We start from the raw sequence: 21,811 nt of genomic DNA on the forward strand, positions 1-21,811 counted from the left end.
ATAGTCCACCAACCAAAAATATCCAGCCAACAGCGTCCTGTGGGCAGCGTCCTGTGACCCCTGATGAAGGACTAGAGGATGACCAACACAAACTGTGCAGCAACAGATGAGCTTAGACTTTACGTCTACAAGGTGGACCTACAAGGTAGGAGTGTCTAATAGAGTGGACAGTGAGTGGACACAGTGTTTAAAAGCTCCAGCAGCACTGGTGTGTCTGATCCACTCGTCCAAGTGGTGATGCTGAAGACAAAAATAATTGGCTTTACAAAGTTTTGTGTGGAAAATGGGTTGCTATCTTGGTCCTAGTCTTGTTTCCGTGGTAAACAGCCATCCATCTCTACCATCTCTGGCCAGTCGTCATACTTGTTGACTGACTTGTCATTCTTTATATGCTGAAAGAAAGAGATAGTCGGCAGACTGTAAATCACTGACAGATTTAATCATATTTTACATGGAAAAAAGTTTGCAGACACCCCTTCTAATTAGTGAATTCAGTTATTTTAAGGTAAACTCATTGCTGACACAGACGTTCATATGTGCACACATAGCTTGTATAACCTCCAGAGTAAAGCATTGGCAATAGAACGGCACACTCTGGAGCAGCTGCACACGAGCCTAAAGTCACCAAGCACTTTGACTTTACCTTCTCCAGCGGCTTTATGTTCTTGATGCCTTTTCCTGCCACAAAGATCCAGTTATCTCTGAACCCTAGTGTTGAAATATGTGAACTGCCAAGCTGACTGATGAGTGTCCTCGCTTCATCGTTAAGTCTGTGATGTAATTAGACAAATGAGCCGGTCTAATTTATTATTACCACAAGGAGCCCACAAATTAGTTGCATTGCATAGAATCTGGCAGTACATTTTGCAGCATAATGGACATGAAGGCAATCAGAAATTATAGACCAACTGATACTGTACCTTGATGCTGGCTCATCGTAGGATGCCATCAGCACAATTGAGCCATTTTGAATTGAAGTCAGAAATTTTACAAGTGGCTCAACTTCTGTGAAATAGAAATTTTAACAGAAAATTAATATCAGTCATTATGCAATCAAAACCCAGGGGGGTACTTTGGACAAAATGAAATATTTAACAATCTTTCTTGTAAAGTAGCCTTCTTACATCCTACATTGGTGCTGTGGTACTGTGTAGAGCAATATTCATTAGTTTAAAGACTAGGACCCCCTTCTGATGATGCATCTTAAAGGTAGGATGAAAAATTACAAGCGCTTTGGGGGTGGATACATCTGGCTAATAGAGAAGGAAGTCAGATAGCTAACAATACTGTAAGACAGCTGAACATAATTGCGCAGTGCATGATCGGTGCTGTAGTGAGAGAACACTGATGGATGAAACTGTAAAAAAGATTACTGTGAAAAAAGGAAACTGTGAACCAATGAGGCTGAGACATCCAACGCTGCACTACATATTATGTAGAGGTGAACGGTGACTATTAGAGTTAGGCCTTCAATATGGTTCTTAAACAATAATGATAACTATAAAAATAACAATATCTTTATTTATAGAGCACTTTTCATAACAGTGGCAGCTCAGAGTGCTTTATAGACAGATAACAATGTTTAACAGTTATGGAAAAAATTCTGAGCATTGATTTAAAATCAAATAAGACAATGACAGATTAAAAAACAATTTAAAAGGTCAATACAAAAGAGACGTAAAACTTAAATGAAACACTAAAGAGATACATTTTCAAATGTTTTGTAAAACTGTGCACTGAGCTTGACTGTCTAATAGAAGGTGAAACTGAGTTTCACAGTTTAGAAGCATAATAGCCATAAGAGGCCTTTCCATATATAATATATGGTTTATGCCAGAATGGCCCTTTAACAGTAATTTTATTACACAGAAGTAACATTTGGTAATTTCCATACTCATAAATTGTAGCATTGTCAAATAAGCATATAAAATATGTATGCAATACATACACTAATGTAATAAAGAAACAGGCATTGATAGAAATATCACTTTAACTAACAGACGGCAACAAAAAAATCACTTACCACCACTCCACATGTCGAAGGAAGCGGCATCGACAAGTTCACCAGTTTTGCCTAAAAACAGAAATTTGACAAACTCATATACTGTTCTGAAATTATAAAGTATTTTTTACAGAGGATGCAGCTTAATCTTTGAACAGGATAATGTATAAAAAAAGGAAATAATTTGATTCCTTTCATGGTCATTTAGAACAGTTGACTTAGCTTAGGTCAAGTTACCGTTGACAACAGCAATGTTAATTCCTGTTCCCAAGGTTTTTGTCACACCTATTAAACTGAAAGAAAATGTAATGTAAATAGTAGAAAGCAGATATTTATATAAATTTAGCAATGAGAGAAATAAATGATGGAAATTAGCCTATTAATAAGCCCTGCCTGTTTGGTGAAGGGAACTAGTTTATTCTAAGACACAAACTTACATGTCTCCATTGAAACATATTTTTGCACCTATCACGTTTGCTGCTCCACTGGAAATCTTATAGGCAAAGTGTTCCTCAGGACACGGCTGTGGGAGGCCGCATTTACCAGGAATAGCTGATTACACACACAGAACAGCATACAGTACATCGCAATGCACATAGTGTATGACATTTATAACTTTCATTTAAAACTATTTTAACATACATTACACCTCTTTAGTACACACATGTATGACTGTATGAATTATTGACTTGAAGAACTGACCACGCTAATAATGAACGCAACCCATTGCCAGTTTACTTTGCTTATTCAGTGTTTGCTCAGTGAGGTGAAGTATTAAAATATTACTTAAAGTTTTGGATGCTTACAAGAGTTTTTATGAAGGATGGATCTTGTAACTCTGTAATCAGGTCCTTCATTTGGCCACTCTAGATTTCAAAATACAGAACAAATAACATTTACATATTAAAAATACATAAAATGCATGCGTATGTGCAAACCCTATTTCTGGAGAAGTTCAGACATTTTGTGAAATGCAGCAAAAACAAGAATCGTAATTGGTTATCTTCTCTTATTTTCTCTTATTTAACAGGCAAAGAATTTCCACTACAAAAAAAGCATCTTTACCAGTATGTTACATCACCTTTCCTTTTAATTACACTTTTTAATTGTTTGGGAACTGAGGATACTAATTTTATCAGTTTTGCAAGGGGACTTTTTGCTCATTCTTGCTTGATACAAGACTTCAGCTGCTCAACTGTCCGTGGTCGTCGTTGCCTGATTCTCCTCTTCATAATGCATACATTTTCAATAGGAGACAGATCTGGACTGCTAGCAGGCCAGTCAAGCACACGCAGTCTGTGTCTTCGAAGTTATACTGTTGTAGTACGTGTAGAATGAGAAATAACCATGGACTTACTGGGAAAGACGTCATCTTGATGGCACCATATGTCTCTCTATGTTGGCTTCTGCACCCTACTCTGATAAAAGTATTGATGGTCCCTTTTGTCTTTGTATGTTTTGGCACAGAGAGTAGGTTTTTCCCAAAAACAAACTGAAAATTTCCACTGCCTTTCAGATCATCTGAGATTAGCTCAGGCCCAGAGAACTCGGTGGTGTTTCTGTATAGAATTAATGCATGGCTTTCTTCATGCGTAATAGAGTTTCACTTTGTATTTCTTGATGCAGCAGTGGATTTTGTGTATTTAGTGACAATGGTTTTCCGAAGTGCTCCCCAGCCTATGTGGCTATATTTAACACAGTAGCATGATGTTTTCTCATACAATGCCATATGAGGACTTTAAGGTCACGCACATTCACCAGTGGTTTCCAGTAATGGACTGAGATTTCTCTGGATTCCCTGAATCTTTTCACAATATTATGTACTTATGATGGTGAAAGACCACGGTGAAATTCTTTAGGTCTTTAGATCTTGCCTTAAGAAATGTTCTTTTTGAACAGTTTGACAATTCTCTCATTAAATTTGGCACAAAGTGGTAAGTCATGACCCATCTTTGCTTGTCTTTGGTGGATGCTCCTTTTATACCCTCATGATACCCTCACCTATTACCTATTCACCAGTGTAACATGAATATTTAAACTTTTCACTCTTATTTTGCCTTGTCACAACTTTTTTGAGTGTGTTGTGGGCATTAAATTAAAAGTTGTTTATATTTACAAAATATAATCAAGTTGGTCAGCCAAAAAGTGATTCATCATCAAAAGTATCATTAAAGGTAATTTCTTTGTACTTTTGTCAGTTAAATAAGGGCTCAAGAGAATTAACAAATCACAGATTCTTGTTTTTATTGCATTTTAGAAAATGACCTAACTTTTCTAGAAGTGGGGTTTGCATACATAGTAAATACACTGTGCAAAAGTCAAAACAGCTATTAAGTACAAGTTATTTCATTTTTCAGCATAAAGAAAAAAGCATAAAACATGTAACACAGAAGCTTCAAAAACTAAATGTAATATCACAATTTTGGGAATTTGGGGTTCTGCAGGGATATTTTTCCACACCTCCAAAGTTCAGTCTTAGAAGTTGGTTGCATTTTCTACAGTTCACAAGCCAAGTAATCCCAAACACATTCATGATGTTGAGGTCTGGACTGTGGGGTGGTCAGTCAAAATGTTCTGTTTGTTTGTTTGTTTTTTTTTTGAAGAGTGGAGCTTGATTTTCTCCTCTCTCTCAAAGATGAAAGCTTTAAGAACTATTTATCTGAGGCTGACAGTTTTGGTGGTCTAGCAGGTTTTACTCAGGCTGCCTTTCAATAGGCTTTTAGTCTCATTTTATTTATAGCTTTTGATATTCTTTTAAACCTATATCTAATCCCCTCGGAAATATCTATTAGTTCTAAAACTATTTGAATAAAGCTGTTTTGACTGGAAAGTAAATAAATGACAAAATTGAGAAAAATTTTAATACCCACCTATTAGGTTTTCCAATTTCAGTTCTACATCAGTGTTCAAGAGCTTGACAGTGAGGGTTATTGATATTACCAGAATTAAAAGCATCAGAAGTAATTTTATAATTCCTGTGAAAATAAGAAAACGCCTTTGATTAACAAAAAATGTAAATGCAGATGTGTTAAAATTGCACAATTACATACACAAAAGTTTGGAACTACTTGCCATATTAACAATTTTTGTTATTTAATGTACAATTGTAACTTATCCATGTGGATTTAAATGTTACAAACTATTCACCAAAATGTATTTTAAGATGTTTTTATACAAGATAAATGCTGTGAACAAGAAGTTATCAAATGCTAAATAATGTACTGTACATTCTTTTTGGCTAAAGTTATCTGCCTTGAGATTTGATCTTCAATTTTGAACATGAATTCTAGATATTTATGATATTACAACTTTATTCTCAGTGTTGTACAGCTTTCTCGGTCATTTTTGAATCTTCCATAGCTCTGTTCATCATTCTGGAAACATCTAACATTTCTTATTTACAGTTTCCTAGAGTCCTACTAATCACTTGAAAGCTATGAAGTTGCACAGGATTAGCATACCAGATTGATTTCATACTTTTATCTGAAACTAAATCATTTTTCGTATTGTTGAAAACATTGATCGCAAACTGAAAGATCCTGTATGTGATATATGTTCCACATGTTCTCCCTCTTCTCCCCTATTAGCAGTTATGACTACCTTATTCTGGATTATCCATAGACTCAGTCTGATGTTCAGACTAGTACTTATGATTAGAAAAAGCTTCTTTCACCAAGCTTTTTCTATTGAATGCATGCACAGCATAGTTTCCTTCAATGATGGAACGAATTAAAGGATATAATCACAGCATATTTCATCAAGACTGCAGGAGACACATACTGCTCTGTGGCTGTCTCCTGTGTCCCAGATAGGGCCCCACTGAATTAAAAAGAAACATAAATCCACAAATCTTACACAAAAACTGGAAATGTAGCAGAAATGACAGATCATTTATCACTGTGTTTGACTGACCTTTGCGTACATAAATCATGCTGCTCTATCCAGATCTGCTGACTGATGGAATTAAGCCGTCCAGTTCCAGGAGTTCACGACTGTGAAGGCTGTTGATGAGTATAATCCAGCCAAACTTCAGCTATCAGTTAATCAATCAATGAATCAATCTGCTTCGTCCTTTCTTCACTTGTTCATAACTGAATCTTCTGTGCCATCTTCTGTTGTTGCTTCCAAGAGTTCTTCTCTGTAAAGACAGTATAGTGTCCCTGATATACTGCTTCTTAGTAGCAGAGCTATTCAAACAAACTTGATAAACCTGTTTTTTTCCCGGAACAAAAGCCTGAAAACGTTTGTCTTGTTAGTCGACATGCTTGAGTCCGTTTCTCTCCACTCTGTGAACCAGATAGTCTGCATTTTACTATAGAAGTGACATTTCTACAGTATGTTTAGTGACAGATATCACTGATGCAAAAATGCTGGGTGATATATCATCAATAGCAAATAACATTGGTATTGGTGCCACACTGTGAAATTGATGAATTTAATTAATTAATTTCACTTCAGGGCACAAAATGTCCTAGAACCCTAGCATTTTCCTATCTTAGCATTTTTATTATTTTATGAAAGTTCAATCAGGTCATTGGGCCTCATTCACCAACCATTCTTAAGAAGAAATCTCTGTTTTCACAATGATTCTGACATCCAACCAATGTTTTCTTATTTGGCATTTGATATTGACGAATGAGGCTAATGGATTGGATGTCCAGGAATTTTACACAGCTGAAGCAGAAACCCAAGTCCTCTTTGGTTAACATTTACAATACTGCACAAGATTTTCTTTCGTGTCATTTTAAAGGGCCCATATCATTAAATACTGAACACTGGCTTTTTTAAATAAAGGAGCTCGAAGTAATATGTAAATATTGTTAAACATACCATTCACTTTCCAGCCCATACAGAGAACAAATGAGAACCAACTCATTTACATATATCCACCTATTCAGCCTACAGCAGTTTGGCTCCACCCATTCACACTGAAGTTATAAGCAGTGTTTCAGCTCTCAGTGCTTTAGCTATGGGGCACAATACAGGGTAGCCAAACAGAACAGAGCTCATCTATCTCCTATCAGTTTTAAAGGTACAGTAACATGAACAGCCTGTTTCATTCTAAGAGATACAGGGTCTTTGAAAAGTAGTCATCTAAAAATTAATTATGACCATTTTTGGTATATAAAACCACATAAATGTTAAAAAAGAAAAAAATAAAATACAAGAAAAATGTCAGATAAGAAAACAGAACTAAACAGTCCATTCAAAACATGTCAGCTATGTCATCATCATAAACCTGGAAAATATTACTGAATTTTATCAACAGTGGCCAGCACTACTGACATACAAATCATCTGAGACCCAGACTTGCCCTTATTAGTCCCACAATGGGGAATCACATACTGTTGGCTCAGGGGATCGAACCGGTGACCTTCCAGTCACAAGGCTGGTTCCATAACCTCCAGCCCATGTGAGTGATGCAGCAGGGAATATGTGTTTTTCACACACTACATGCTTTAGCACTAGTCAGCCCTGCACTGTGAGTTTGCATAGGCTGTTGCTTTGTGGTTGAGCTGTTGTTGTTCCTAGATGCTTCCAATTCAAAATAATAGCATTTACAGTTGATTGGGGCAGATCTAGCAGGACAGGGATTTCACAAGCTAAAAGTGCCACATTTAAAGTCACTGAGCTCTTCAGTAAGACCAATTTCACTGCCAGTGTTTGTTTGTTTGTGGAGACTACATGGCTATGTGCTTGATTTTATACACTTGCTTGCAATGGGTGTTGATTCAATAATTAGAAAGGTGTCCACACCTACTTTTGGCCATATAGCGTATCATAGATGGGAAAGATGTAAGCTATTGATTCCACTGTCTACATACAAATGATGACAACGTAAAACAACTTCCTTGTAATGTAATGTGCTAAGAAGCATGTTTAGTTTACTGACTGTTGGTTCTCTGGAACTGTGTCTAAAGTGTATTTGCTATAAAATACCACCACATCCGTCTGTTCTATTGCCTTTTGATGGTTATCTGAAAGTCTGGTTTTTGTTAGTTTACATTTTGATGGTTAGATAAAACTCCAGGAAGTGTGGGTGTAGCTCCCGGATGTTAGTAACATCTATGCAGTGGTGAAAAAAGAACAGAGAAGCTGTACTTACATCAAGCATGGATACTGTGTCAAAATACTTCTCCATGAATAGTGGAAGTATGGATTCAGAGCTAGATTTAAATATAATCAAGTATATAAAAATGAAAAGTAAATATTTTACTACTAGTTTTCACGCAAAGACTAATCAGCATAGTGCTCGACAGTTTCATTTAACATGACATGAATTTTACTAGATATTTGAATAAAAACAACAATCTATTAAAATGCACAGAAGCTTAACTGGTGAGAAAAAGAGAAAAATCTTCTGGCTATTGAGATTTTTAACAAGGAATTTGAAGGCCTACATGCAAAGGTATAGAGTATTTCTCGGCAAATCCGCAAAAAGTGCAAATATTCAATTTCCTTAACACTTGAGTAAAGTACAAATCTCCCAAAATAATACATAAGTATTTTACGTTACAGCACTTTCAACCCTTTTATCTATGTAACTACTTACTTTATCAGCTATGTGGGATTCCTCAGCATCTCTTCAACCTGAGCCTTGAACGAAGTTGTGTGCCAAGTGCTGTGGAAAGCATCCTGCCTGGTTCCAGTTCCAAAGAAATCATCTACCTGCTTATTAAATGACTACATACCAGTGGCTTTACATGCCACGTCACGAAGGTCCTGGAGAGACTAGTGGTTTGCTTATCAACAGCAGGTTGGCGTGGAAGATGCTGTTATTTATCTACTGCAGACGGCACATTCCCATTTGGACCAGAATAACACCATAGTGAGAATCACTGTCTTTGACTTTTCACATGCATTCAATACCATCCAGCCTCTCATGCTGGCTGAGAAGTTGTATAAAATGCAGGTGGACAAGTCCATGATTGTCCACCTGCCCGGAAGACCCCGGTATGTGTGGCTGGGAACCTGCCAGTCAGATCACCTGGCCAGTTGCACTGGAGCACCACAGGGAACTGTGCTGTCACCCTTCCTCTTCACCCTGTACACCACGGACTTCCAGTACAGGTCGGACCTCTGCCACCTTCAGCAATGTTCTGATGACTCTGTGGCGGTTGGGTGCATCAGGGATGGGCAGGAAGGAGAATACAGAAACCTTGTGCAAAGCTTCGTTGAGTCGTGTGCGAGGAACCATCTGCCACTCAATGTGGCCAACACCTAGGAGATGGTGATCAGTCCCATTACCATCATGGGTCAGAACGTTGAGCGGGTGGACACCCCAAATATGGGTGTCCTGCTTGACAACAAACTGGACCGGAGGGCCAACACAGAGGCTGTGTACAGGAGGGATCGCACACCATGTCACTGTGCTGGGACATTATTGTACACTGAGCACCGACTGGACATTATATGTCTCTACTCTTCACTATGCACTGCCACTTTGTTTACACATCCATAAATATTGCATATTGCACTGCCACCTGTTTATACACCCATGCATATTGCACAACTATTAACATGTTACTATTTACAGTGTATAGTCACTCGGTTCATCCACTGGGCGTGACATGCACCACTGTATTGTCACCTGCATAATATTTATGCAATTTTACTTATTCTCATACTGCACAGCATATTTTATGGTTGTTTTAGTATATTTTATTATATATCTTTATTTCTTCTATTTATGCATCTGTATAATAGCATACAATACTTTTGCTCTTGTTTTGCTCTTTACTGTAGTTTGTGCTGCTGTAATAGACGACTTCCTCTGGGATTAATTAAGTGATCTATCTGTCTATCTATCTATCTTAAGCCACACAGCAATGCTGTCATTCTAACCAGAAGGGGGAGCTCTAAGATTACAAAAGCACACTGCACTGTTCTGCAGTGACTTTCACACTTGCCAGATCATTATTTCTGAATTATTTTTCTTTCTAAATCATTGGGAATGCTGTTTCTCACAGTTTCTCATTTACTTAGACTGGAGATACAGTGCCACATCACAAAACAAGACAAACATTAAATAACCATATGGTCTAGGGATTGCATTTTTCAAATGTTTACAGTTTATTCGTTGGATCAGGAAAAGGAATGAATGAAAAGCAATTCTAGCCCGCTCACCCTGTGTCTGAAGTCAGGGATGCTAATATTTTGGTTTGTAGAAATAACTGTAGTTGAACTGTAAAAAGCACACAAGAACATTGCTGTCATATCAGCTGTCAAAGACAAAGTTAATTAAGTAAATGAGTTAACCTGATATACTTCTACTAAACAGCTCTATTTTCATGTAACAATAGTTTCTCAAAATTGAGACATTCAGGCATTCGTCTGAAACAGGAACTTCCTACAGAGATATTAATGCTTTTGAAAACAAAGACAATGGTTCTGTGCAAAAGTCTTGGGCAGTCAAAAAAATTATTTAAAACTATTTTTGTTGGTGCCAACCAGTTAAACACGATATGATAATAAATAACAAACAGACATAAATACAGTAAAAACTAACTAGATTATTTTTTTTGTTTTTGTATCTTGGTTAGAAGAACAGAGATAGAAGAACACAGGTTTGGTTCCTGAATCCTGTCTTCTCACAGCGCTCCAGCCAATACATGGATTTATTACATTTCATTTAATTGAATGAAGGATTGATTAGATTAAGTAGGTGTTGGATGGTAACTGTAAATTCTAAACTTTCTAAAGGAGAGCTTTGGAAATGGTTAATCTAATGCAGACACACAGAACAATCACAATGTATTGTTTATTTATCTGTATTTATGCTTAAGTTGATGTTTTTTGAACAAATAAGTGCTTACCGCCCAGATAAATAGCTTAATAAATATCATTTCCACAGACCCCTAGGGCTTTTGCACAGTACTGTATATAAAGGCAAATACAAAAGTTTGGGCAGCCCTGGTCAACTTACATGTTTCTGTTGTGAAAATGCACATCTACTGTTTATTTGGTGAATTTTAATATAAACTGGGGAAAAAAATAAAACGTTAAATATTTAATGTGGCATGAACAAAAGTTGTGACACATTTCGTAAGACTTATAAGGTGTGTTTTTCCCCAATATGTTGAACTCAGCAAATAAATAGAAAATGTGCACTTAAATTTGCAGAAAACTGCCATATTTAACATACTGTTATCTAAAGAGAATGTGTTACACAGGACTGCCTACCTACCAACAGTGGGGTCCAGAAGTCTGAAACCACTTCTGAAAATGATTCTTTTTGCATCCTTTGTAATATATAACAAAGTTCTACATTACAAATTACATTATCATTATAACAATTTGACTGTAGAATCTTGAAAATTTGAATATTCATTTCAGAATTTTTTTTGTATATGGTCTGTTGTTGGGGACTTCACAAGTTTATGCAAAAGCCTCTGACGAGAAGATCTAATCCACCTGAGAATCATCTGAACTTGTGCTTCAATGGAAGGGATGAAAAAAAAATCTAACCTTTTTCTACAAAGGTCTTAACATCAATGTCCAAATTTGCTGAAATTTGAATAATGATCTAGAAATAGTGCAGAATCTTAAATATTTTTCTCATTATTCTAGTCATACCTTTTTTACTTTTCTTTTCTGTCGTTTGTTTCCAAGTTTACCGACAAAAAACCCAGATTTTCAATGTGGTCTCAGATTTTTGGACCCCACTGTAAATACAGCTATTATTATAACAATACAAATGTACAGATACATAACAATTAGAATGTAAATGTCTAAATGACGTCTTCACTTGCACAGTTTTTGAAAACTACACAAAATAATATTCAATTAGTAGTTGTACCAAAGCTGATTCAAAACCTCTCAATCAGCCTTTCAAATAAAAATATTAATCTCTTTCTATCCTCCATGAGTCCAGTGTCCATGTCGATGTGTCCAGTGTCATTTCTGCCAAGCACCATAGCTGTGAATCTGTCTTTCTCTCTTTGCAGTGCAGCTCTGTCCCGCTCCAGCACTGCTCTGTCTTTTTCAATCCTTGCTCGCTCTTGTTCCAGCGCAGCTCTGTCCCGGTCTAACGCGGCTCTGTCTTTCTCTAACCGCACTCGTTCTCTCTGGAGAGCTACGTTTTCCCTCTCTGCCAAATCCCGCTCTTTCTCCAGGATCACTCTCTCTCTGTCCACCTCTGCGTGCTCCTTTTCAATCAGCCGTCTTTCTCTCCTCAGGGTGGCCTTTTCAGCGTCCAGGTCAACTGAGGAGTGGTCAGTTTCTGGGTCCTTTGTGTCTGCTTGTCTGTTCTGCGCTGATGTTTCTGCTGTAACTCTTTCATCTCCCAATACAGGCTCACTTCCCCCTTTGACCTCCATCACTGAAGTCGTCAGGAGCTCTAAAATGTCTCCTCCCACCTGCACCTGACACACCCTCTTGCAGGGCTGTGGTGTGCACACGTCGTCACCGTCGCTCACTGATGACATCAAAGGGACAGCCTCACTCGCCGTGGACTCCCGCTCCACAGCCTTCTCCATCAAATGAAACCATCGCCAGGCGTTTGGGTTCACTGTTTCTACTTCTGTTCCCAGCGATCTGATCTCCTTAATATAAAAGAAAAAAAAACAATTAAAAATAAGATGTGCCATTTAAAAATGCACCAATTTAAAGTTGGTGATTTGACAGCATTGCTTTTGGAAGACTAGAATAAATTAAAATTTTTTTACGTAAAATAAAAAAGGCTCAGTATATTGTTTTATTATCTATATTGCACTACTGTTATAATAGTTCCTCCAGTCATATTTGTGGAGTATTTTTAAAAAAATGTAAATTTTACCAAAATAACTGAACAGAAGTGAATTAAGAATGCACAATTAGGGATGCTCTGATATTTCGGCCACTGAAACATTTGAACTGAAAAGTGGCACTTTCAGTTTACGTCCAAAAGAGAAAAAGAATTTTGCAATTAAGTCTGCAATTAAGTTTTAAAATCTAACATTTAACATATATACATTTGAATGGTAATGAAAGTGAGAAATAGTGATTCTATGTGAATCACTATTTCAGTGAATTCTTTAATGGAAATCACAGTAACTCTGTATCTTTTGGTAACAAACTTTTTTCCTGTTTTGAAAGCTGCTACTGGGAACAGTAACATGCATTCTAAAGCAAAGTACTAATAGCACCCCCTTCTGGAGAAACTTCAGACTGCTAGATGGAAGTTCAAAAGCCGCATTCACACACTTTACACGCTACAAAATGAGGTGTTTTCCATCATTATAGCAGAGGTGCTCTGGATTTCAGTGGTAGAGGCCTTCAGAATACCATAAAGTATAGTATTTTCATAATTTTACAATTTTTAATATATAGTATTTAGCAATATTAAAAGTTCAAAATTAAATTCGTCATCTAGTTCTGTATCAATTCTCCGTTTATCACCTTGAAAGCATCGGCAGTATTATTATGTTAATTCAGCCAAGTATGTCTATAATTTCAGTTTCTTTTTCCTGTGCATCACTATGCGTGTGATGTATGATAAAACTGTTGCATATGGCGATGAAATGAAAAACAATAAATTATGATTTAAACACTGTCTCTGAATCATAGTGCAAAGAATATGAGTTTTGTTTGATGTTTGTTTTTGTGTAAACTCACAAGTCACTTGCTTTATACACAGGAGAGCAGGGCTTGAGTGCAGTTCAGTCTGCTCCGTATTTTAGAAGAAAAATTAAAGCATAATATTCAACATACCTGATATTTTCTTTTTAAATTAGACCACTTCTTTTTAGCTTTGGCAGCAGTCCAGTCTCCATCCAATGTTGATAGTGTTTCTCGTATAAATCTCCTAGAAAACAAATGCATGTAAATATTCTCAAATTATTTTATAGTGCAATTGTTATGTTCAATCAAATAGGAACCCAAATGATAATCTCATGTTTATCTGATCAATTGAACCAAAATGATTTATGTATTTCTGAAAAAACTGCGCACCTTAAATGTGTTTTAAAGCTACACTGCATTCTCTTTCACAGAGAACATGTACCTTATATCTATGCACCTTAACATAACATAGAAGTAGAAAAAGTAGAAGAAATATGGCTTAAATGTACACTAATGTACTTTCTAAATGACATTGGCAAGTTACATGACAACAGTCAAGGTATCTGATTATCCACTGTGAACATCATACAAACTATGCGCCATATGCTATATCAGTAAAGCAAATGCCTAAACATTGATGAACAAGGGTAACAAATGTACAGTACAGAAGTGATGAAAACTAAACGATTCTTACTCCCAACCATTTCTGGCTGATGATTTCTTCCCAGAGAACAGAAAGTGATGTCCCATGCGCCACTTTATCAGCTGTTCTGTGTCATGGTCAGTCCCTAGAACAAAAAGCAATGGTCTTACACTTGGTCTTTGAAAACACCTTTCGTGCCACAGGAAAAAATCAGATGGGTATACTGTTTTCTGCATATTCCATATATAAGTGTAATACGTCAGAGAGAGACGCTTGGGTTTCTTTTACTGGAACACATGAGAGCAATAAATATCCCAGAATAATCGACATATGTGATGCTACATGCAGGTACTTATGAACAAAAACTTCAGTAAGATCTTATATCTTCATAAAAAAAACTATACGGTTTGTACAGTGCTGTATACTACCTGTTATATTCTATATTGCAGGGGGATCATATTCAACCAGTAAAAGGGCCATATTAAAAATCTTATCAAATCTGCGGGCCAGAGAAAAAGGTGTTTTCCTCATCTTTAATTAATGTTGTGCTATAACCCAAACTGGCCATTGTTTCTTCAAAATATGCATAAACTTCAACAGCAAAATACAGACACTTGTAGTAGACCTTGAAATATTATGTGAACACTTGAAATATTCAAAATTTAAATGTCCCCAGCTGCTCGGTCCTTTACCCTTCCCATTTGCTTGAATCACACACCTGACATCCTTTCTTTGCTGCAAGTTCATTAAAACGTAGGCTCATTTTCTGAGCTGCTGAGCTCAAGTTAAGTGTTTATACTGGTTAAACTGCAGCTGAAATGCATTGACTGGTGATATGACTGGTGTGGAATTGCGCAGAATTGTGTAGAACTGAGGTGTAACCGCTGTCCCATAGACTGTTGTTGGGGTGGGAGAGTCGGAGCACGTTATGTTGCAGTGCATGCTGGGGACTGTAGTGCAGCACATTGTGAAACGGGCTAATATTAATAGAAAATAAAATACTTTCGCGGGCCGTACAGGATTGTGTGGCGGGCCTAATCTGGCCCACGGGCCTTGTGTTTGACATATGAGAATTATAGTAACGCTAACTGTCTTCATTTATTTATTCATGTAATTTGTGATATATAGTACACAGCAAGCAGCTTACAAAAAATATAACGCACTGTAATAAACCTGTGCAGAGTCCTATCTGCAGCTTGGATAACTAGCTGGTTTGCTAACAGCTAGCGTCAACGAGTTTAAAGAAATAAACAAAACAATAAACACTCACATTTTCCGTCACTGACATAAATCCCCGCTGATTCCCCCATGGTCTGGACAGTGAGAGTCGTACAACAAGGACTTTTTAAACAGAGCGCTAAAGTTATAAATATCTAGCTAAAGTTGACTGTGGTGTTCAGGACTTACTACAATGTTTTGGACTTGAAGAACACCGGTGGCGCTTTAGCACCTCCTATCGAGCTGGAGGAGAAAGAGAAACAGGAGAATTCACAGCAGGTCACACAACAGACCAGAGACGTTCAGATCTCACGGAGCCCTGGTTATAAATAAATAAAATAAATAAACTATAAAAAACCGTAATGACAGTGTTTCCACACAATAACTTTGCGTTCCTTCGCAAGTGTTTTGCGTTTTATTGCAAATGCAATGGATTTTGCACGGGAGCACAAAACGTTTGCGAACGAATGCAAACATTGTATAAAGGTAACACAATGTTCTTGCAATTGTTTCTTGCAAAAGCCCTTTGGGGACTCTGTACAATCTTGCTGACCCCTGAAATGCCATTGTGAAAAGGAAAATGCAAACCTTTTGCGTTCCCTTGTTGCAAAATCCATTGTATTTGCAAGAGAATGCAGAATCACTGCTAGAGAACACAAGATAATGTGTCTTGGATTCAGAACCGGTCCTAGATTTTGCAATCAATGTATTAATTGTTAACTGAACTATAAATGTAATCACATTTCTGCCACCAAACATGACCCTAACACGCTACAGCACATCACTGGGTCTGACTGTTCCAGCCCTAAAACTACAATCAACTACTTTTCACTCAGCACATTTCCCAGACAAGGCCTAGGCCGGGGTCGGCAACTCAAATGTTAAGAAGAGCTATTTTTTCCTTTCAACAAAAATCAATCCGCCTTGGGAGCCGCAACATTTTATGTCCATTTTACTTAAGTAACGTTTTACCATCTTGGCTCAAAATATGTTTTAATATGTGCTAGATATATGTCGTAGTATAGACTAAAAATATAAACAAAAACACAGACTTACTTTGCTCTGCTTTAAGCTCAGCTATAGCCACTTTCTCACATCTCCAGCAGGAAACTTTTCTGCAAAAGTAGAGTTACGGAGCCCCAGAGGGGACGGAGGTAAAAATAAAAATTAATTAGAGTGAATATTTTGCAATTTATACAAACATTTTCTTTTTTACTTCTGTCGCCTCTGGGGCTCCGTTTAGAACAGATTCTTGTAAAATGTCTCTCAACATACAATCAGATTGTTGTCTGTGTTGCTGTGTGACCAGCAGTCTGCGCACCAACCTTCAGGATTAAAGGGTGAATTAGGAGTTATACATTAATTTCAGAGTTTCAGATCCATTATTGTTAAAACTGTGTTAAAACAATAAGCAGAGCTTTATTTTACTGCAAAGAATGAATATTTTATTTTTACCTAAAAATCTAATTCTGATGTGGAGCCGCAACAGTTCAGTAAAAGAGCCACATGTTGCTGAACTCTGGCCTAGGTCTTCTGAATGCACATTGCGTTCTGAATGGAGATTCTCCAGTGAAAAGGAAATGTAGTCCAGGACTAGGCTTAATCCCTGTCTGGGAAACTGACCCTTAGTTGTCCAGAAGGAACCAAAATGATCTGTCATTTTATGTTAAAGTTTTCAATTTAACGCATCCAGTGTTACACCACTTATCAAGATGATTGAAAAGGGAATTCAACCTATTGTTCAAAATGTATGCGTAATTCAGTCATTGAGATGGAAACAAGTGAAATGTTTCATTAACTCGGATTTCTTCACAGTGGTGGTGATAGGAACCAGGGGTTAGGTCTACAACACAAACACAGCCATTTTACTAACTACCCAAAACCACCAGTGAACTTACACGTCTTCTGAGTTTTCATGTGAAATGTTGATGGTGGTAAAATAGTGATAAATCTGAAAAAGTATTTTCTTTATGTACCTCGTTGTACCCCTACACAATGAATGTGTTGTAAAAATCTGTTTTAGGCCAAAATATTATTGCAAAACAATCGTAAAACACAGTCTTAGACATCTGGCAGCATAATTACAACCATTTTGTGTTATAACATTCCAGGATGTAGCTATTAAAGGCATTAAATGCTTTGGACGTCTGGTTCCCATCACCACTATTGTGAACAATTCTGACTTAGGAAGTTTCTCTGGAACAGAGAATCACATCAAACCACTCTGAATGACTTTGTTTACATCTCAGCCATTTAATTATGCAGCAATTTTGAAAAACCAAAGACCTGTTTGGAATTCCTCTTTAAACAGAAATTATAAATTTAACTACTAAAAAGTCTATTTAAAATGATGTACTTTCTTCTATATCTGTGCATAAATAAACAAATAACATGCATTAAGGCTGTCCCAACCAATATGGTACTTTCCCCAATAAACAAAACAACACTGATCACTAAACACTGATTATCAAAAGGACACCATGACAGAATTTTATATATTGAGTGAAAATATTTTATTTAAAATAATGTTCTTCTAATTTGTGCATAAATCAAAAATACTAAACACAAAGGCTATTTTAACCATCATTTTTTTTTTCTTTACAAACTTCAACAAAGTGAAGAATCAACAAGGCATCAATGTTGTCATTCATCTTTCAATATAAATTATGTTCATTTAACAGAGTCGGTTTCAAAAACAGTCAAATGTCCCTGACATGGTTTTACCATGTGATTTACAGGTAGAGGCAAAACTGCAAACTCTAAGGTGAATTACGCCGTATATCAGAAAAGAACACAAGTCAAATTTTGGCCTGATATAGGCTGGAAATATACATTCTAGTTTGAATATTAATTGGTGTCACTTTAAGGTCATGATTCATTGAGAAATGAATTTGCACAGTTTGCCCTTTACTCTAAATAGAGCCAAGCGGCCGAGACACGTTTGGTGTGCTAAGTTTGCTTCTTAAGTTTTGCACCGCAGTTACAAGCCCAGGGGTCAGCAACCCAAATGTTAAGAAGAGCCATTATGTCCTTTTAACAAAAATCAATCTGCCATGGGAGCCACAATATTTTACGTCCATTTTATTGAAGTATTGTTTTACTATCTTGGCCCAAAATATGTCTTAATATGTGCTCGCTAATGTCTTAGTATACACAAACAAAATATACACAAAAACGCAGACTTACTTTGCTCTGCTTTAAGCTCAGCTATAGCCACTTTTCTCACATCTCCAGCAGGAAACTTTTCCGCAAAAGCAGAATTATGGCACCCCAGAGGGGATGGAAGTAAAAATAAAAATTTGAGTGAATGTTTTGCAATTCATACACGTTTTCTTTTTTTACCTCTGTCCCCTCCGGGGCTCAATGTAGAATAGTTTCTTGTAAAATGTCTCTCAACATTCAACTTTTTTACAAGGCTGAAACCAGCTTCTCATTCACCAGCTTCTTGTTAGAATTTTCCTGTTCCACCTTAACTGGTGACTGAGGTGCCAGAATGTAACTGCTGCACCATTTAAGGTCGAACAGGAAAAGTCGAACGAGAAACTGACTTCAGCTTTGTGACTTTTTATAGTTTGACAGTTTCTCGTTGCAGATAAAAAATATCAGGAAACCAGCTGGAATGATTATAAGTGAAAATAAGAACATTTGTCTCCAAATTATCGATGTTTATTTTAAATCTTTATTTTTGTCTTTTCGTTAGCTACTAGCTAGCTAGGCCATATCGTCATTATTTTAACCTAAATCTAATTCTGCTGTAGGACCCGCAACAGGGCAGTAAAGAACCTACCTCTGTTGCCGACCTCTTTAATAGGCAAATGTAATAGAAATCTATGTCACCCAAAATCTTTTAAACCTTACATTACTTGTTAGCTACACTAGCCTCATATATCTCCAATGCAAAACTAAAGATGCAAACTTTTTTGCACGTGATGCAAATCTGATTTATATCTGGACATTTGTGTCAGCCTAAGCTTTATTTGGGAAAGATTCACTTGAGTGAAAAAAGGCCTGTTATAAAATAGTACTGAAGTGAACAGGTTTAAACCAACAAAGCTTATTTCTGTTCAAAACTTATCAATCAGTCGCTCAATTAAGAGGATTAATTTCTCTCTGTTCTTCTCATGTGGCGTGTCTAGAGGGGAGTTTTTCCCTTGCACTGAGGCATTCAGACTCTCTCTGTCTCTCACAAGAGCCGCCTTATCCCTCTCTAATGCAGCCCTGTCTTTTTCTAACCGGGCTCTATCCTGGTCCAACGACGCTCTGTCCCTGTCCACTGCGGCCCTGTCCTTCTCTAACTGCACTCTGTCTCTCTGAAGCGCTATCTTTTCCCTCTCTGCCAGATCCTTTTCTCTCTCTAACACCAGTCTCTCCCGGTCCAGCTCCGCGTGCTCCTTCTCGAGAAGCTGCCGCTCTCTGGTCAGTTTGACTTTCTCAATGTTCAGGCCGGACAGCTGTGTAGGGGTCTCATCTCCCAGCAGTCTCTCTTGATTCAGTGGAGTGGATCCTGAGTCGGGGGCCCCTGATATACCTTCATCATCCACCAGCAGTTCTAAAATGTCACCTCCTACTTTGACCTGACATATCCTCTTGCTGGCCTGTGGCCCACAGTCATCGTCACTCACAGAGGACGGCAATGAGTGGTAGCTCGTCTCAGTTATCTCCTCCTTTAAGGCTTCGTCCAGCATTTTAAACCATCTCCAATGGGACGTCCTCGCTGCCTCCTCCATGCCAGGGGGAGGAAATTTTATTTCCTTGAAATACAAAAGTGAAAAACGCAGTTATGTTTATTTGATTCGTTTGGTTATATGATTGTAAATTCTCAAAAGTGATAAACCACTTATGAAAAAAACTATAGTGATATTACGGTAGTTTATATAGCATTCCTACAAGAAACCTACAGTGAATTCATAAAGTTACTACAGTTTACCTCAGGATCAAGTATTATAAATTGGAAAAAGATAGCATTAAAAGAATGTTATAGGTGGGAATGATATATATTATTATTGAAGTGATATGTCCAACCCAACCTTGTACTTCATCTTCAAGTTTTCCCATTTCTTGGCAATCTGGTCTACTGTTACCTTGTCCTCCAAACCCAACTCCCTGAGAATTGCACTAAAGAAAAGCAAAAAATGAGTCATTCACACTGGAACCTAGTTATAATCATAACTCTGTGTTTTTGGCTGGTTAAGTTACCTCCAAGCTGTTTTAGCCGCATTTCTCCTCCTGGTAAAAAGGGCCGCGTTCGTTGTTCGCAGGCGAATCAGGTTCTTGATATCCTCGTCAGTCACTACATAGCACAAAAAAGAGGCTAGTTAGCGTGCTAGCTTATTCAAACAGTGATGGACTTACTACTGGTGAACTTTAGCCAGTTGAACGAGCCACCCTGGATGCCCAGTCCACGGCCACTTACGTTTATACGTATATGAAGCGCTGGCCATGATTTATCCGTGAGTATTTAATCATAAAGGAAAAAGAGCTAGCCGAGCTAGGGCTCTTGGAAAAAGTGTGCTTACGCTGTTTCCCTACAGCAAAAATGGCGTCGCCCTCACTCCGCCTTCAACAAAGCAAACCTAGCGAGTGCACTAGCCGTGCAGCGTTCAGCGCACCTCCGGATTTTACATTCAGACAGGGTGGAGAGGGCTGGAAGCGTCGCCAAGTAAAAGTACAGGGTGTCCCAAAAAATTGACATCATTTCGTAGTCTAATAACATAGCCAGTTCTCCCTCAAATGATCTCAAATTTTAACAACATGTGTAAAAACTAACCGAGTTTAATTTTTAATGTTTCGTGCCCTGCGATGGACTGGCGACCTGTCCAGGGTGTATTCTGCCTTCCGCCCAATGACAGCTGGGATAGGCTCCAGCACCCCACCGCGACCCAGAAGGAGAAGCGGTTTAGATGATGGATGGATGGATGGATGGATGTTTCGAGAAAATTCAATAAAAATGCACCAACTGGAAAGCAGATTTGGACATGGCACAAAAAAATTCAAAGAGGAAGGCTGTCTGTGCAGGGCAAAGGGGTCTGGACGACCACCAGTATCGGAAGATATTACATTTGTGAAGCTTTGTGAAATCGGTTATAACATCTACATCCCTCTGAATTTCTTGTTCGAATTTTGATAAATAAATATTGTATTGTTCAACATGAAGCCTATTTAATTCGTTTGCCTTGGATATGTAGTTACTCAGATACCTTGTATTGTTACTTCACCTAAATAATATATATAGAAGAAACACTTGGCGAAAAACATCCACTAACGAAACTCGTTTAAGAATATAAAAAGATTATTTGGCCAAACACACAAAAACTTCCCATCCCAATCATATTTCTATCTATGCAAGAATTGTTTCTTTTTTTCCAATTTTTATTTTTCTACATTATTTGAGTACAGCAGTTGCCCTT

The 21,811-nt window shown here is 37.5% G+C and overlaps 3 protein-coding genes across 4 annotated transcripts; all 3 read right to left on the minus strand.

Annotated features, from left to right (window-relative positions):
• Positions 1–139: 139 nt before the first annotated feature.
• zgc:101783 (uncharacterized protein LOC447883 homolog) lies at positions 140–8,911 on the minus strand. 2 transcript variants are annotated; one of them, XM_036567806.1, is made up of 11 exons: positions 8,556–8,911; positions 5,915–6,140; positions 5,783–5,821; positions 4,873–4,977; positions 2,809–2,868; positions 2,440–2,554; positions 2,240–2,295; positions 2,024–2,074; positions 921–1,005; positions 644–770; positions 140–392 (listed from the first exon to the last, which is right to left on the minus strand). In XM_036567806.1, the coding sequence occupies exons 2-11, from the start codon at positions 5,931–5,933 to the stop codon at positions 303–305; spliced, it is 747 nt and encodes a 248-aa protein (XP_036423699.1). In that variant the 5' UTR covers positions 5,934–6,140; positions 8,556–8,911; the 3' UTR covers positions 140–302. The 2 variants fall into 2 exon arrangements, with proteins under 2 accessions (XP_036423699.1, XP_036423700.1); XM_036567807.1 differs by lacking the exon at positions 5,783–5,821 and having other exon boundaries at positions 8,556–8,910.
• Positions 8,912–10,752: 1,841 nt separating this feature from the next.
• zgc:113426 (uncharacterized protein LOC562128 homolog) lies at positions 10,753–15,616 on the minus strand. Its single transcript, XM_036568347.1, has 4 exons — positions 15,457–15,616; positions 14,238–14,331; positions 13,694–13,787; positions 10,753–12,546 (listed from the first exon to the last, which is right to left on the minus strand). Exons 1-4 carry the CDS (start codon positions 15,494–15,496, stop codon positions 11,812–11,814), a joined length of 963 nt encoding a protein of 320 aa, XP_036424240.1. The 5' UTR covers positions 15,497–15,616; the 3' UTR covers positions 10,753–11,811.
• A 3,397-nt stretch (positions 15,617–19,013) lies between these two features.
• Positions 19,014–20,955, minus strand: zgc:171459 (uncharacterized protein LOC562056 homolog). Its single transcript, XM_036567808.1, has 4 exons — positions 20,818–20,955; positions 20,601–20,694; positions 20,432–20,519; positions 19,014–20,155 (listed from the first exon to the last, which is right to left on the minus strand). Exons 1-4 carry the CDS (start codon positions 20,843–20,845, stop codon positions 19,469–19,471), a joined length of 897 nt encoding a protein of 298 aa, XP_036423701.1. The 5' UTR covers positions 20,846–20,955; the 3' UTR covers positions 19,014–19,468.
• Positions 20,956–21,811: the final 856 nt, after the last annotated feature.

Source organism: Colossoma macropomum, unplaced genomic scaffold (genome assembly GCF_904425465.1).
Source record: "Colossoma macropomum unplaced genomic scaffold, Colossoma_macropomum, whole genome shotgun sequence".
NCBI classification, from domain to species: Eukaryota; Metazoa; Chordata; class Actinopteri; order Characiformes; family Serrasalmidae; genus Colossoma; species Colossoma macropomum.